Raw genomic sequence first — 19,672 nt, 5'->3', positions numbered from 1 at the left:
ATTTAGTTAATAATATATACATACACATATACGTATCATATTTATTAAATATAATATTCTTGTAAATATACTTGATATATGTTTGATATTACTTTTCATATAGTTTGTGATTTTCAAAACAAGCTTGATTTTTAAAACAAACTTTACTGTTCTTTCTTTTTTGCGTGATTTTCTCCTATACGGTATCCATTCACCGTGTGAAAAGAAGTCCCAAGTGTGTATTTTTTCAGAAATTTTTCCACATTATATTGTCTAGGTATCACCGAGGCATTTTTATGGCTACCATTTTTCGGCATAAATCATGATAAAATTGACTCTTCTTCGATACTTTACTTCTGTCTGGTTAATATGATAGTGTTTATTTCTTCCATATACATGCAGCAGTACTCGCGTATTAATCGTGTTTATCACCTCCTTTGAAAATAAAATTTGTATTTTCTTCTTCAGTTATCTATTCGTTGTATAAAACTTGCATAGAATTTCTAGCTTTCTCATTAAAATTATAAACAATTCTAACTTCGAAACCTATAAAATCAAATTAATACATTTATAGACCAAAATTGGGAAACGAAGCTATCATTTGCATTTGAATTTTTGTATATTCTTAACCTTTCGATATAAATAAATTAAAATTGAAAATAGAACGAAAGATAACTTATATATCGATGAACAATAAGTTTTCCTCGTTCCTTCTTATATGGAGCCTATTTTTAATTTCAATCCCTGCATCTTAGAAAACAAGGTGTTGAAAATAGGATATGTCTTAACGTATATACAAAAATCAGTCTCTTAGAAAAAATAGATATATCTTTAAACTATGCGCCGAAGAGGTAATACCTTCCTTAGAATAGAATAAAGATAATTATAAAATACAGATAGTTATTTCTTTTTATCCATAATCCTAATACAAGAAATATACAAAAATTCACAAATCATATGTTCGTTTCTTAATTTTTGTTCATAAGCGTATCTCAATATAATTACATTTTCCTATACTTATAATATCACTCTTTACATCTCTTAACACTAGATTTACGGAACCTGTCAATTTGACCGAAGGATTACTCCAATTAGACGATAGTAACAGATTTAGTTAACTTATATTAAGACTAATAATATAATATATAATTGTTTTTAAATTAAACTAATCGTTAAAGTAAAAGGCACGTGGTTTCCTTTACCTGTCAATTAGACAGATGTCCTTAGAAATAGGTATACAGATACTATCCGCAAACCTAGTGTTAAGATACTAACCGTGAATTCGAATTATTGATAACATTTCTTTCAAAATTTTTTCAAAATCAATTACTAAATACGTTTATTATAAACTAATCCTTGGTAATTATAACTTGTAACATAAGCGTATTGTGAATCGTAATTCAGAACCCACAAATTACCGCAAAGTGAGAAAAGAAAAGTATGTGAAAATTGTAAAAAATATATAAAAATACTTAATATTCAGTTATCTGCCTTTTATGTTATCACGACCGCAAACCGTAATTTGATTGGCCTTTCTTGGGGTCGCAAAGCCTCGCCGTAGATCTTGAAATAAAAATAGACGTGATTAGCATAGTCCAGTAATATATTTCGAGCTAATTTTATATTCTTCCTGTCTTACAAGGAACGTTGATTAGATCGTCGTGGTTACAGTGTTGAATGTGTGTGATCGAAGGATAATCTTCTTACTTCTGTTCAGTGTGCTGTTCTTTTATTTTAATTTTAAACAGCTATACGCAAATATATTACACGTATTGCGTGTTAGTGGTGGATGAAATTTTAATAACAATAAGAACAATTTTTCATTTAATTACAAAGATTATCAAACACAGATATTAAGTTTAAATATAATTAATTCATCACAATCACATGCTCACACCTCTTCTCACTGTTAAAACTCAATTGCAACTGACCTATGCCAAATCACTCTCGTTTTGTTCTTCCTTCTTTCATACATTACATTACATACACAATTCACACAACACCTTAATCATTACACGCATACTCATTTATCACAATAACCTGAATTAATTAGATATTACCATTCCATGCATACTTGTTCCAGGCATCCCTTTCTTACAGACATTGCTCTTTTATTATATCAACACATATATATTTAAAAATCTATCTAATCATTACCAAATTGCGATCTATAATACAATTCTAGAAAATGTTGCCATTTAAGCCTACAGTCTTACTTCGTACTGTCTTAATTAAACGAGTGGAATAGCAGCTGCTAAATTTAGAAATTTCTTTTTTACTGAGATCATGTTCAGATCTTATAAATTGTTTCGTTGTAGATTCTTATCGATTGTTTCCTTAATAACGTACCAAAGAGCATTGGCTATCAGTCGTAGGGTCTTTGACTGAAAACGCTGTAGGATTTCAATATTAGAGTTACTGACTGTGCTCTATAGTTGAATCCCTTACGTCCATATGGGTTTCAATATGGCTTTACATATCGTGACTTTATTCTCGGGGCTTACGTTATACCGAAGGAACCAGTAATATTGTTCAATGCATAGTATATATCTTTTCTCCCTTGAGAATTACGATTTATTATTAAATATATATTTCACGTTAGCATTAATTGTCTAAATTACTATTAACACGTAACCGCTAGAATATTATACCGAAGATTGGATTTACCATGGAATATGTGTACATACAATAGATTTATACGCGAAAACTGAAACTCGATTAACACGATGAATCAGCTCCAAGTCTAATACGGTATACAAATCGAGATACATGGCATAAATATTGAAATATCCAAGTTTGATAATCCGTACATATACGTCACTCCAGCTGTGAATTGACTTTGGTCGTGACATATGTGTGTGTAAGTACTAGGTAACCGCTCAAGGAGTTGACAGTTCGGATTCAATTTCTATGGAATAAGATTTTGGTCCTATTGGTGGAACGTTGGTGGCAGCTGGTGGAATTTAGATGCTTCTAGGCTAAGGAATTTGTGCAGAAAGGATCATCGGAGGTAGAGACTGTTGAGAAAATTGTTTTCTCTTTAAGAGAAATACGTGGCCTTATCCTGGGCATTGTGTAGGCCTAGAGGATCTCGGTGTTTGGGCAAGGACCATAAATTTCCAAGTCCGTCGTAAGAATTTAAACAGAGGTTCAAGAAGAGATGAATAGACGGTACGGTTAGCCTTTGAAATTACACGTATGTAAAATATGCAAAACATATAAAGTATGAAAGAAATGTATTCGTATGAAAATTTGCAGTCTAGTAACTATATATGTATATTTATTCACCTTCATTGTATCTCTTTAATTGCCCTCATCCGTGCAAATTATATCTTTTATTTAAATTAAAATTATATAAAACTACTGGTTGCAATTTTAATGTGAAAGAAAATATTCAAAATGTATATATACATGTATACGCAATAGAACTGTGTAATGACATTGTCCATATTTTGACGACATGACTGATCTTAATCTTCCCCGAGTTCATTTGGACCTATATAATCTGTATGTTTATGTCGCGAAGGATATATGGAGTATACATACATAAAATAGTTTTATTTTGTACATAATTTGTAATAATAAAAATAATATATAATTCACGAATATAATAATATAAGACAAAGTTTCAATCAAACTCCATATATTCGAAGATAGCAGAGACATTTTTCACATGGTACTTTTCTGCCTGATTTTTTTAACACATTTTATTCAATTACACGATTTTTTAACACGTTTAATTTCTATTTGCATAATTTTCTTAACGCGTTTTACTTATTTTTATCTTCACATCCAGGAAACCGACAAACCGTAAAAAAGGTTGTTATCAAATGCAGGCCTGTATTTTAAATTGATTTTATATTGTTTACTTTAGTTTAACGAAAACTTTTACACGGTATACTTTAATCACTTTAATCACCGTATAAAAAATTTGTTCAAACACAAAGACACATCGAACATTTTCCATAATCATTCTTTAATTAATAAAACGAAAACTGAAATATGTGGAACACGTGTTTATACGTGGTTTGTTTACTCGTTTTAATATGCATGTCCCAATTTAATATCTCGCGAAGTATAGACGTGTATTTGTAAATCATGTTTATGTTATATATATACAAACTTCATACAGGAGGAATATTTTAATTTCTATTGAAAAATTACGGTAGTGTCGCATTCAACGGAATATTCTGTATAATTGAACACTCGACACCTCGCTTATCAATAAAAAACAATCGATATCTGAACAAATCATTCGTTATTATTCCAAATTTTAATAGGCGCTGTGAGATCGTATACTACAAAAGTTTCAATAATTTTAGCCAAAAATAATTGCATCCAAGCGCTGCCCATAAGCAAAGAATTTGGTTAAGCAAGATGTTAATTGATGCAATCTAGGTCCTTTCTTTTGCGGTCTGCCCTCATTAACCCAGATATCTCGGTAGTAAAAAAACAAGAAATATCGGAGAAAGCACGGCAGAAAGACTGTATTTCCGCGTTTTTTGTCGTGGCCGTCTTTGTTAATACGAATTGCGGCATAAAATTTAAGAAGCTGTTTGTCGGTCGAGTCTTGAACGTTACGATGTTTCAGGTCTACCACAGACGCCATTTCCAGGCGAGGGGTTCTCTCCAGACGATATTATGGCAGCGTTGAAATGGTGAGTTATCCACCTTATCTCTACAATTTTTCGTTTACCGACAGTGTTGAATATTTTTAAAGAATTTAGACGAATTTAGACAAAGGTATTATGTATACACAGTGCGACAAAATTACAAACGAGAATATGATCACGATTAATTTATCGTGAAGAAATAAATCAAAATTTTACTTTTCGAGGAAAACGATATGTATTTATATTTGTTAAATTTGTTTAACTAAGAATTAAAGTATTTTAATTATACAGCAAGTAAAAACATATATTTTAGCACGTTGGTATGTATGTATGTAGATATATATTTAAGTAGATTCACACCAAAGAATTAATTTTCGTTGTTGTAAATTCAAAATCAGAGAAAGTTTTAGAAATTCAAAAAAAAATTTGTAAGTTTAACAAAGGAATTTTTTGTTTAAAACCAAATGAAACCTTCCATTTAAAAAGTTAGGTAGAATAAAAAATTCTTTATATCAAACTATGTTAAATTACCGTTAGCCAACATAAAGGCTTATTATAATAAATTATGACGAAATATAACATTTGTGTTAAAGAAATTTTATGGGCAAAAATTCCAATATCAACCTTCAGATAAGTGTCGACAAGTGCTGCAAAATAAACGGCACGATACTTTTATTAATTAAGTCGAATGTCGCATATATTGTGAAAAGGAATAATTTTACTGCTTTCATCGCCATATTTCGATGTCGTGTATATGTTTTTATTTAATAGATTTTATGACAAAAAGAACAGTAAATTGTACTTCTTTTGTACTATAGCGTGTTTGAACAGAAATAGCTAGTTTTACAACTATTTTCTCATACGACATTTCAAAGAAAAAGAAAAAGGAAAAAGAAAAGAAAGAGGAAAAAGAACGACAAGTTTTCGTTTCATCGAAATCGCAGAAACTTGCCAAACATTCCAGCTCCTTCGAAACATTCGACTCGTGACATCATGCTTCCGTCGTCACTTATGGCGGGAAACACACACACATACACAATTCATAATAACAAATCACGTACAACGTAAAATATTATAATTATATTTAAGCAATCTTTTTATTTAAAAAATTTCTCTCAGTTTGTTATTTATTATGACTTAGGTATTACAAATATTAGGTATTACATCCGTCGTCACATACACAATTCATAATAACAAATCACGTATACCGTAAAATATCATAATTATATTTAAGCAATCTTTTTATTTAAAAAATTGCTTTCAGTTTGTTATTTATTATGACTTAGGTATTATACATTGTACGCGCCATTTTCTTTCGATTTACATTAACCGATTCGCGAACTGAAAATATTTTTCTTCCTCAAAGAATTAACCAAATTTGCTTCACTAAGGGGATCTAAAGAATAGCAACGTTCTTACAACTTTATGCCGAACTAATGATTTATATGCATACTAAAAGTGTAAAATTTCAAGTTAGAAATAGTCTTTGAAAGAAATGACGGAGTTTCCTGTTCAAAATTTAAATTATAACTGATTTACAATTGATGGATGACCAATCCGATCTAAACGTGCCTTTAGCTACATATAAAATTCAGTTGCCACAACCGAATATCTTATCGAATGTCTGCAGTCAGTGATAGGAGAACCCTACTCAATCAAAGAAATCCTAAAAATTCGGAGACATCTCGTGTTACCCTTGATCCACGCGTTGTAGGTCATCTGTCCTGAATTTACATAGCTATCCAAGTAGACCCATGTATCCGTGTATCGAGCATCGGTAATTGAAATCCATTACTCCAAGTGCCAACTGTTATCTATTCGGGTGTCAATCCTTTAACGCAAGGAAGAAGGCTACGATACGTCTATTGCAAATAAGCTGAAAAGGTAAAGGATTTAAACAGCCAATAAATTTCCAAGCTTTTAACTTAATTTGAGCTTTTCTAACTTAGCTTTGCGAGTTTAAGTAATAAGAATAAGTACTTTTCGTTGATAAGAAAAGTAAATATTAAAAATTGATAATACGTTACTAAGAAACGTTAATTATACGTGTAAAACTATTTTCGCATGTCGTAAATGAATGAACGAATAAAAAGAACGGAGCCTACGTAGAAGAAACGAGTAATCGATTATGAAAAATAAAGGACACCAAGTGCGATTGAAGAGTTCTTTGGAAAAAGGGCCTGTCTGCAAAATCGTGTTTCGAGATATTTAAAAGTTTTTTTTGTTTGTAAAACTGTGATATCGATAAAAATTGTAGAATCAATATTGGGTAAACTTTACCCTTAACCCCTTGACTATGGCAGATTTTGATACGCAACGGCCGTACCATACGGCAGGAATTGAGTTACGATATGCGCCATTTTTGTGAAAACGAGCGCCCTCCGTGTCAGAAAGCTAAACTACGCCGAGCGCCTATAGGCGCCCTCCGTGTCACAAACGCAAAATTTCTAAACGGGTATAGACGCCCAATGTATCACAAACGCAAAATTTCTAAGCGCCTATAGACGCTCTATGTGTCACAAACGCAAAATTTCTAAGCGCCTATAGGCGTCCTCCGTGTCACAAACGCAAAATTTCTAAACGCCTATAGGCGCTCTCCGTATCACAAACACAAAATTTCTAAGCGCTCATAGGCGCCCTCCGTGTCACAAACGCAAAATTTCTAACCGCTTATAGGCGCCCTCTGAATCACAAACACAAAATTTCTAACCGCTCATAGGCGCCCTCTGAATCACAAACGCAAAATTTCTAAGCGCCTATAGGCGCCCACAGTAGCCAAGGGGTTAATATACGGGGTGTCCCGCGGAATAGATATATTCTATATTATAGACTTACCCTACAGAGTGAACCACGCAATTATCTCGAATTTGGTAATAGATAGAAAAAACTCGCAAAGGTAAAAGTTGAATGGTGTAATGGTATCTATTTTCTCGCGATCTCACTTTTTCCGTAATCGCAGGAATATACCAGCGATTCTCAACCTTTTTTCCTCGAATATCGATCAGTATGTGATGTAATCACGTATCACTTTGTACATAGTATGGTATACTTCATTGCGCATAATTTTAAAATTTTACTTAATTTCTGCCCACTTATCACTTGCGAATGTTTAACGTATCGCAAATTGAGAACTGCTGGAACAGACTATAAAAATGCAATAATTAGAAGAAAAGCCTATTTTGAGAAATGAACTTCTTCTTTCAAGGAACTCCTTAATTGCATACGCGATTTTTAGTCCAAGTTTTATTCGCTTTAAATAGTTTAAAATAGCAGATGTTCACGTTCGTATCATAAATTTTAGAAAAGTCACTATTCTAAGTACCGATTATCTCATTCGAATGACTGTTCTTAAAGAGATGCGATCTTGCAATTGTTATGATTACTGTTGTATCGTTAGGTCAGTGGAGTGCTTCCTTTCAATTTTCTTTTGATAGAGGTCAGATACACTCTTGCAGCTTACCGGGTAGATTAGATCTAACAGTCCTGTACATCTTTGAAGTACAAAAGCTGATAAAGCTTGTAAAAAATTCTTGACAGGTCCAGGTAAAAAGTTTCTTTCAAAGTGCAGCAAAAATTGCTTTTAAAGTTAAACAGAAATTCTTTTTCTCTGATTATATCGACTTTGTGTACTTTGTTGTCTTCTCAAACGTATTATTTTTTAAATGTAAATACGGTATTATATCCAGTATCTGAACTAATAAGAATACTACAGTGCAATAAGGAAATTTTGAATAGAATTATCACTTTCTTTTCTTTGTTTATGAGATGATAGAGTAATCAATTCTTTATATTAGTTATTTATTCAAATAGAAATATAATTAACAGTTTGTTGCGATATTCAAGGATTCCATATAGTTTTATTTACTAAATTACGCAAATAACTCCATAAGATTTCATTTAAATGCTGCAAATAGTTCGGATATTCTTTAACATTTGTCGGGTTTCTTCGAATCTGATTCTGTTTCTTACTATTTATGATGACAGATTTCTTGACGTCGTATATTTTTGCCAACTCTGTTACATTTTCATTATCTACGAGTTTTTTAATTATTTCGCATTTTCCTTCGATACATAAACTATACGTTTCTGCTTGATTATCGTCGTCACGCGATATGCAATTAGCTGCATAATTAATTGTCTTAATCAGAATTCATTCCGATGAATACAGGAAAATATATACTGCGTGTAAGAACCACATATTTGTACCAAAAAAATACATTACGAAATCATCAGAATCATAATTAATTATTATATACATAAATACTACACCTTCGTATCTTAAAAATTTATTTACTATTAGGATGTCCGTGGTTGTAAAGAAAAACTCCGTATATCATATATTTTGACCATCGATATATCGCAGATTAAAGTTTCGAATAGTAATTCATCTTATTAACATTCGGTTAAGTTGCATAATTTTTTTCAGAACATTAGATTTATTTTCCTCCATTTTTCTCTGATTAATACGTAAATCGTGTAGTTTGCAATCTAATTAACGAGAAAGCAAACATTTTTTGATATTGTGACTTGCGATGTTTTTTCTTAGAATCGGAGATATATTCTATTGAGATAACTAAACGTTTGAATATTAAAAGTTCAAATACCTATAGTTTTATACTGTGCAGAGCTCGGAAATTGGTACTCGAAATGGCACAGGAACAAGACACGTATATATGTACTTTCCTTGTTTCGCCTAACTCCACCTTTAATACTTCAGAAATCTTCATATTTAGATTCTTGGTCATACACACTGATGTAGTAGTAGGATAAGTTACGTTTTCACTTTTGAATCGAAAGACACGCTTGAATTTGTTAAACTTACTGAAATAATATAGAAATACGTATATATGACACAAGTTATTCTTTACTAGAAGAAGAAACAAATAGAAATTAAATCGAGATATATGTGTATACGCATATAAAGTGGCATTACCAAAAGTCGTTTTTCTCGAAATTGAAATGTAGTATGAAATAAATTTATTCTGAAGTTGCCGTCTACTTTTGTACGAGGAATTGGAATTGAGAAAAATATTGGATCCATTCCAGTTTGTACCACAAATTTTGTCGCACTGATATTATACGTAATACATGACTAAATTATCCAATGAATAATAAGATTTTTTCCAAAAATGGAGATAAAGAGATTGTTCAAAAATTTTATTAGAAACTTGTAAAATAAGGGAGAAATGATAATAAAATATATAATTAATTGCCTCATTTTACTACTTGCGAAAAAAGAAGATTGTTTCATTATTATTGGATAATTTGATATTTTTGAATCGTTTCAAAAATATTCGTTACATGTGTACATGAACAATTTATATATTTGAGCTATGTATACGAATAATTTACATTAGTAGTATATGTTAAGTAAGCACTTAAGCTATATGTAAAGAAAAATGAACATCGACAAATTGAAAACTATGACGTACACGCAAGGTGTTATAAATAGCTTTTCAGAACGGAGACAGCATTCGTATAGTAAATAATTGATATTCATATTTTATGACCGTGATATAATATGTAAACATATCAAGTGACAATAAAGTTTTTGGTTTATTCTAAAATTATATATTCCAATTATGATTATGGAAAATACTAAAATTAAAAATCTCTTCGGATATCTATCACCTAACTTTTATAGTTTTATTTCTTTATTTATCATCGGATGTTCTGTAGAGGCCACTGAAACCGCCCAAAAATTAGCCATTTTCCTGAAAATAAAAATGAAAAAATATGATACGTAATTTGGAAAACTATAAATAATATCTTCAGAAGTTCTTCACCTACTGAAAAATTATCATTGACATATTTTTACTCTCTTCGTATTATTTGCCTTTCTCTTATGCCTGAACCCTTATATGTCTTTGTCCAGAGCTTGGCAAACAATTGTCCGTGCCTCTAAAAATAACAAAGATATTCGTGATAGTCAATTGGCTGCTTTATAAATACATTTCCCTGCGCACATATCGAGCCACTTGTAGAAAATAAGGTACTCGTAAAAATTTGATAGAAAATTATTAAAATCTCTAAGAATTATTATTTCCTTACGAATCTTACAATTAGATTACTGATAAATTGCAATAAAAAAATATAATAAGAATTATAATTGATGTATAATAGAATTAAATCTCTTCCACGTATACTCATTGTGACTTTCGTTTACTACTTTAATCAATTTTTTCATCGCATTATTAACTTCTCCATCTTATTCGTTGCTATTTGGTTTCAATTTAAATGAAATCGTTGAAAATTTAGATGAAACCGGAGAAACCAGAGTTCGATTTAGACTGTAAACAAAGTATTCTGAATTTCCTATCTATTTAATCTAGAACTTTTCCAATCAGTTTCCAAACTGTCAAATCAGGGGAATAAATTTTAAATACGAAGGACATGCGATTCTAACTATATTTCATCGCATTTCTAATACTCTAGCAAAATTTTCTCCGAAATCTTCTTCAAAATTTTCTCGTGTGCCTTGATCATCGTTATATCATATTAATGCAAAATTCTGAACAATTAATCGTTGCGATAATCTAGGTCGATTATCATATTTCATATGAAATCTGCAGGTGTCCCAAACTTATTAACGAGGACATGTATTATTTTCGGCACAAAAGGTCTTACATTGTCGTGCAATATTACTGGTTTCCATTTGTTCACCACACCGCGGTGCACTGATTGTTTCTTTATTAACATTAGAACTACCGACCCGTAATTTCTATATAAATATAGTGTATATAATAATAATGAAAGTAGTACGATGAAAATGAATATGTATATTCAAGCATTTGAGTGGCAGGGTCTTTCGAAGAATCGTATTGCATAGTGCCAAGCGATATAGTCACGCTTATTTCATCCAGATTGAAAAATGTCAAACGTCGCAATGACGTTTTCTTCCTTTTATAAGAGATCGCGAACTGCGAATTGATCCATTAGCAAAATCGCTTTCCGCAACAATTACGATATCGCAATTTGTCGAAATAAACTGTGCTTTATAGTATTATTTACAAGTTTCATATGGATAAAGCGGTAATGGTTCGTAGTTATTATAACGAAATACTTGGAAATCAAATAATGTATGCAATTTCAATGTAACACGGAGTAAGAATTTCAATAGTCCTCTTTTAATACGATGTCCTCATAAAATGATTTCCATATAGAAGTACTTTATGAACTTGGACAATCTTTGTATAGCACGAATTCGGATAAATGTTTATTTAATTTTTGATTGAGTGTATGAACTGTAAAGCAATCTAAAAGTTAAGGTAAATTGACATGTAAACTCTAAAAAAAAATTGTTAAGTTATGTAAAGTATTTAAAAAAAATTCCTAGGCTTTGTATTATTTCTATGTTTTGTTTGACACGTTGTTTACACGACATGGCATATCGAGAACACGTTTCGATACAATACGAAACTATTTTACAAATTTCTATTAACTTTTGTTAGCCTAAGGACGAATACGATATACAATACGAAAAGAATTAATTATGTCATACCGATCATATCAACAAAACTATTTGAATGAGTATCTTGAGATAGGACGTATGCAACATTCCATAAATTTAAAAAATTTTAGCATGTGTAATATTCACCCTTTTTCTGTTTTGAGAAATAAATAATGATCCAATAGTAGTTGGATTTTATTGACCACAAGTACAAAACTGGATATAAAAAATTATTATTTACATCGTTGACATTGACATTTTAAAAAAGATATAAAAATATATTTCTCTTAATTTTTAATTTAAGCAATTTAACTCAAACATATATTTTTTAACATCATATTACCTTTCTTTTTTAATGAACGTGAGAATAACATGAGAATGTTAAAGTGAAGCCACGTTTCGATGATCACATTCGTCCATTTTCCGACTTGTTATCACTATTTGTTCTATTACACCTGCTAATTTTTAGCAGCATCGACAAGTGTTAAAGACTGCTAATCTATTCTTCAGATCATACTGACAATCTTATCGAAGAAAATAAATTTCGAATATTTATAACATACACCCTTTCTTCAGGCAGCCATTCTGACATAAGCAAATAGCTCGTAAGATAATCGAAATTGTCATATGTTAATTAATGATCGTTAATCATGTGCAGACCGATCCTGTGGCACTTTTCGATTTTTCAAAATCCGGACAAATCAATTACTCTATTTAGTGATCAAACGGATAATTATGTTTCTATCTTAATAAAAGTCGATATTAATTTTTTCAAGTTTATTGTCAGTAAGTGGAAAAATAAAAAGTTCCAAATGTGTTGTTCTGACTGATATGGTAGTTCTAATGCTAATTTCACATAAATTTACAAGATATCCCTGGCGCAATTGCAGTCCTATATTTTAGGAAATAGTAATAAATAAATTCTTACAAATGATTATCAAATAATCGAGATTATTTGACAAAATTCGTAACTTCTAAATTACTCAATTTTCAATCTAAACCCTTTAACTTTAACACTTTTTAAAAAAAAAAAGGACAAAAATGTATCAACTGATGAAAAAATAATATCAAATTTTATAGCAAAAAATTGAGTTGTTCTTAATTTTGTATTGAATATAAAGTGTCTTACTAATTTTTAATATTGCAATTTGTTATTGCATAATAATTGTTAAACTTGCATTTGAAACATTTTGCTTTTATAATTCTAGCAGAATCTCTGAAAAATCTAGTCGATCTGAAATGTGAACTCCGAGATTAAGGAATAGCAAATTCTATTTTGCTGTTGTATTTTTTATATTTTCTTCGCTATCTAAAATGCATAAAGCATGAGGAGAGAAAAATGCTTAGATTATGTACCAATAAAATTTGTATTTTCTTTTAAGGAATACTTTTAGTGCTTAGAATTGTACAATATTTTACACATCCTGCAGGAATATCTGTTTTGGCAATTTATAATAACAACAAAAAATTGATTTTTCTTTTAATCTTTGGTGGTGAGACTTGTTAAAACGACTAAAAATGAAAAAAAGATGAAGGCATAAAATTAAAAAATGTTATTTATTTCAAATTTCTGCGTTTTCTTCCTATATTTTGTGCATCGATACAAAAGTACCTCAGTGAACAGGGGTTATACAATCTTTCATGAATAAATCGATTCCTTAAGTTATCCCGTGCATAAAACTTTCAGTTTCCCTAAAGTAAAATAGTACCTTAAGCACTTTCTTATTACTACGATTCTGCTGAAACTTTCCAACAACTGTATCATATTTGTAAACAATCCTACATAATTCATTTCACCGCAACAAATATCCTGAAATAACTGAAACTTCGAAATCAGTTTTATCAGATCGCGCGATCAATGGGAAATCTTGATATTCGCAAACTCCGAGGAAGTCGATTTGATATTTATCTTTGGTTCGCGAAATGGAAATTCACAAGAAACTACGAGGCTCTATCGAGACACGTATCCTAATCGCATTGAGCCAACTGACACGTACCTACGCGTATCTTTTTGAACACTGGAACTCGATCTACATACTCGATGCCTTAGATGCGGTTCGTTTAACCCAGCAACACAAACGTTATTCGATATTCTTTAAACGCAAACGTTCGAAGAATTTACTAGGTTCTTCTCATTTTGACATTCGCTTTAAAATATCGCGCATTTTGTCTTTTGACAATGTTACCTTCGTTATTAATAGAACCTTCGTTATCGAACACCCGTTCTGTGAAAATTTTTTATTATATGAATTACATTAGATGAGAGTATGTTGGAAAAATACGTTTAGTCAAACAGGAAAAATCAATCTCGTGTATGAAACGCGTGACTAAACTGCACGAAAGGTTCTGAGATACAATATGGTTTCCTTAAGACGCAGATTGAAATTAGGGTTCCAGAGAACTGCGTCGCTCACCCTCTTCGATTTTCGAGTCGGTCAATTGGTTATAAGAATTTCGACAGAAACGATGTACCTTCCTTGACTAATAAAGAACAAGCCAAGAATAAAGTATACGTTGTCGTACTAAAGCAAATAATAAGAAAATAATAAGCAAAACCTAAAATTCCAATAGAGGTTTGTTGCGTTGTACGTAAGAAGTGCAATAGGAATAGATTTGGCATACTAAAGTAAAAAAATAAATTTTTGGAAACATATATCCGACATAACCTTATTTTCGAATTATAGTACATTTTATATTGCAAAAATTTTTCATTTATATCTACGTAGATACAATGAGATCTGTTATTGGTTTGTTGCTTTTTTGTACTATTTAATCCTTTGCACTCTAATAACGGGTTTTATTCGTCACGGTATTTTGTCGAATATTAGAATTAATATCAGAATTAGAATTATTTGTCATATGATCGAAATTACATTTAACGTGATTTAATACACACAGGATTTGAGGAAATTCTAAAATCTGTGTATAATTTTATCACGAATAGAATAGAGGTACGGTAGTTAACTAAAATTAAATATTTCTTCAATACATCATTGCTCAGAATTAAATCATTGTGCAAGGGGTTAAGAATCATAAAGATGAAACAAATTCGTAAATACATACTACCGTCTAAAATAGGATTATTGTAAGTTATTAATAGCGAAATAAGTTATTTCGGCAGTGAAACGGTTGACATGTATCTGACGTGGGCATATTTATTGTTAATTTTTACATTAATTTAATTTTCATTAATTATCGTCAATACAAAATTATATTTGTCGTTAAAGTTATTACATTTCAGAATTTAGCAAACATACCATGCATAAAGTTACAAGACTATTGCGATAAAGTACGATATAATTTGAAAACAAGGTCATTTAGAGTGTATGTTCATATGAATTTTTTTTTCTCATTTTAGTGTTCCAAATTCACCTCTACCATTGTTTTCACATTCAATGCAACACCTTGTGTATGTATATAACAAAGTGTCCTTTTTTTTCTAAAAGATGAGATTTGTTCACACTGATTCATTATAAAATTGACATAGTACGTTATATGATGATGATGATGATGATAATAATAATAATAATAATAATAATAATAATTACATAATATTGTCATTGTAGATCAATATTATAATAGTAATAATATTCGTTTTTGTTTCCCAATTAGTTGATATAATAGAGTTTCTACTATATGTGGTTATTAATGACGCGTATAATGTGGAACAATTAATACATATTAATGACTTGTATTCTCTACAAAATGCTCTTTACTTTCTGTTTCGTTAAACATTTGTAACACGATATTCTTTATTCTTATTTGGCTAATGTGAGTGTCTGATTCTTAATTTGTTTCATTCCGCGATTTAATGATCGATTCAATTACTGCACAGAGGTAGTACAGCTTCTTCTTCAACCATAATTATACCAACTGTTCACTCAATTTTATCAAGTATTTTTTTCAACGAAATACTAATTCTTTCTGCCATTAAACACTACTACCCAACGAAAGAAACATTAACTATATATGTTACATATTATAAGTAACATATGCTATTCACCTCTTGACCAGAAAAGCACTTGTACTTGTGCATAACTGAATAAAGAAAATATTCCGAGTAACCAAATTACGTTATTTATTCTTTCATCAAAAGACAACATACGTATGTATAACTCGATGAACGAGCTATTTTCAAAATACTTCGTAATCAAATTATGCTATCGTATGCATCCTTCTGTCGAAAAATTCTTCATTATTCATAACTGAACGAAAGAACGGACTATTTTGGTAAAATTGACAAGGTTCTACTAGTTGTACTTATTAAATTATCCGAAAACTTTATTCTCACATCGTGTTACTTATAAAATCATTATTTTCCGACTTGTACAATTAAACAGTGTACGAATAGCTGCATACCGCTAAGAAAACGTGCTTGGAAACTTTAAACTTCGAATTACGAGTGTCATATTTCAAGATTATTTTGTAAATAAAAAAATCTAGGTCTTTGAAAAATCAAAGAAGGCCTGTGGAAATAAAGAAAAACGAGGCAATGCGCGATAAAAGTTAATTACAGAAGAGCTGTGCAAAGAGGTTGGAAGAGGGGTGGGAACGGGCGAAGGGTCACAGAATGGCGTTCATTTTTCCGGCTTTCCATGCGTAACGATGGTCCTCCAAAACTGGAACACAGTCCTTCTATCTCCCGCCTCCTTTTTCTTTTCTCATATCGTCGGAAGAGATTCGCACGGTCGCTAATGTTGGTTCCGTTGAAATCGTCTTTCAGCTGCCGCAGATCGAGCAAGACGGGTCCGACAATGGGAGAAGATTTCGAGTGGAGAACGGAGATTCCCCTGGCGAGAAAGAGGAAGTAAGAAACGTGTAATTATATCTCTTTGCATCCGTCCTATTTTTTATTTCTATTCTATCTCTGTGGAAATTTTATTTTTACCAGTTTCATAGTTAAACTAAGATCTATTTCTTCTTTTCTGCGCTATTTTTTGCTTTTTCTTTTTTGCTTTTGTATCGTATTGTGATATGCTTATGTGTGGAAAATATAGTATACTATTATGATTTATGCGATTCTTCCTTGAATTTTGTCTGTATACGATTATTAATATTAAATTGGTGCTAGAACAAACTAGCTAATTTCAAATTTTTTGTTTTTCTAATTAGCGAAAATACGCATCCACTTTCAACAAAATTAATAGTTTCATGTGTATGTATACTAATATCATGTCCAGAAATGAAAAAAGAATTCATAATCTAGTAGACCTCTGATGCCCAGTCTAAATAAGGCAATGGTTTCATTCCAGTATATCAAAAGTTTCAAGATATACCATACCATGAAAAGTATGAAACAGTGAAAAAATGTAGTAAAATGTGTATCTGTATTTATAAAAATACTATAATACCAAGAAAATGAAAGTTTATTTTTCATTTTCATTAATAATCAAAGAAATAGGTATCTAGAATTTCCACTTTTCTTCAATTTTTTTCATTTAACTACGCACTTGTGTACGTTCGTTACAAATTGAAAATAATTACCCTAAATTGTTAATCTTTATTAAAATATTATCTGTGCATAATATACCTATTTAAGTAGGTTCTCATTACAAGTTTTATAGTTAGTTTTAGAGCTAAATTGATTAATTGTTAAAAGAGATATTATATGGTTATTATTCACCTATATACAATAGTTACATATACAAATACAATATACAAAATAGTACAATAATATAGACAATTACAATATACAAAAACGAATGGATTATTTTGTCTCGTATTTCTCAAGAGAAGTTGAAGATGAAGCTTTAGAGGTTTGTACTCATTTTTATCAATCAAAGTAGTTACGTTCGTTTTTACTTATATTTTGTCATAGTTAAATATGACAAAAATATTTGAAAGCAGCGTTCAAAGTATTGATTATTATTTTGAATTTTTTAATACACAACGATTACTCGCACCAATGGCTTCTAAAATTATTTACATACGTGCGATAATGTGACAAAAGGAAAGTTGCGAATAAAAATTGATTTATACTGATTTTACGTAGGCAATAGGATGCCAATTTCTATATTAACAGTTTTAAATGTTCTTGCGACAATATTGCAAAATTCTTTCCAACTCTATTCTTTGAACATTCTTACATCGATCTATATCGTCAAACTAAAAATTTGTACGAAATATTTAGAATTACAGTTACAGGTTCAAATTTATTTATACTATATACATACATATATAATATACATATATTATGATACATTCTATTGAAATCTATATAATTACATAATTATATATTTATATGTTATAATAGATTCTATTAAAATAGATCTTAACAGAAATATAACAAAAGAGACAATTGTTATGCCTGGTTTATTAGATATATTTTCAATTACTAATTAATAAAAAAAATTATTTAAATATGCGAGACTCGTCTCCTAATTATTGGAAAACGATTTCGTTTTCCGATTTACGAAGAGAGTCACGAATAGCACGCAGCATGCAAATGACAGAGGCAAGTAACTTTAGCATAAAACCATATTTCAATTTCGAGTCATTTTTTTGCTCGATTCAATTAAAATCGTGTCCTTTATGCTATATAAAAGCGAAACTAAACAAAACTATATATCGAAACAGACTATTTGTGAGATTCAAGTATTCGGTTACCTAATAATTGTTACCACATTAAATGATTCTTGATTGTTAACGCAAAGATCAAATAAACATTATGTAATAGCAAAAATTCCAATAATACTTTTGTGTCTAAATACTTTTATTATAAAATGAAATCGATAAATAGAACCGTGTTTATCTGATAATATTATATTACCGAGAAACACGAATAACGTTGAATTTAAAATACTGCAGCAATATCTGTATTTGCACTTATACAAGTATAGACCATAAATATGTAAATGCATTTGTACTTCGACGAAGAATACAGTCTCGAGAAAAGGAAGATGAAAGGTCAGAATACTGTACTTACATACCTAGATAAATCAGAACATTGAAACATGAAAAAAATAGAACGAAATTTCTGAAAGCTTGCCAAGCAAGGACGTGACGGAAATACTGTAACTGCAACAAACGCTAAAAGCTGGAAACGTGCTGGAATAGAGGTATGTGGGTGAATAATAAGGGGTGTTTATCAACTGAAAATCGTTATCAGAAAAATATTCAATTTTCGAGTTTACATTATAGATTCATTAAAGCTCATAGACGACTCGGTATTATGTTCGTTATTAGATATTAATCTGATATGGACTACGATGTAGCGAAGCTGTGAAATCAGACTAGAGGCAAATAAATTGATAGAAATATGTTTATATAAATAAAGGATCTGAAACTTCGATCAGGAATATAAAAGAATATTTAATCTAGTGTTAATTATAGTGTTTACTATACTTTAAATATACCGTATTAAAGTGTATTAATATACCTTATATTGATTATATTTTGATGCGTTGAAACAAACATTCATACTTGTATATATTGCAATTTCTTCTTCTCATTTATCAATCTATTAAAATAGTAATTCATATTTTCTATTTGTAAGAAAGATACTATTCTTTCATAGTGGCCAATCTTAAAACAGGATACAAGTTACAGCCTTAAACATGATGGTATTAGTTGATGTCAATCCAATCTAATTAGGTAATTTACCATAATTAGTTTTACATAAAATATAGTA

The 19,672-nt window shown here is 30.3% G+C and overlaps 1 protein-coding gene across 3 annotated transcripts in view; it reads left to right on the top strand.

Moving 5' to 3' along the window:
- LOC108549397 (GTPase-activating Rap/Ran-GAP domain-like protein 3) overlaps positions 1-19,672 on the top strand; it is a 200,898-nt gene that overhangs the window by 74,219 nt on the left and 107,007 nt on the right. For all 3 annotated transcript variants that reach the window (XM_017902756.1, XM_017902755.1, XM_017902754.1), the window contains exons 2-3: positions 4,571-4,637; positions 16,766-16,849. In XM_017902756.1, coding sequence (XP_017758245.1) covers positions 4,571-4,637; positions 16,766-16,849 — 151 coding nt within the window. The remainder of the gene's footprint in view (positions 1-4,570; positions 4,638-16,765; positions 16,850-19,672) is intronic.

The sequence above is a fragment of the Eufriesea mexicana genome, unplaced genomic scaffold (genome assembly GCF_001483705.2).
Source record: "Eufriesea mexicana isolate 0111107269 unplaced genomic scaffold, ASM148370v2 scaffold1992, whole genome shotgun sequence".
In the NCBI taxonomy this organism is placed as follows: domain Eukaryota; kingdom Metazoa; phylum Arthropoda; class Insecta; order Hymenoptera; family Apidae; genus Eufriesea; species Eufriesea mexicana.
Note: the sequence above shows the minus strand (reverse complement) of the source record. Positions and strands in the feature narration are given on the sequence as shown.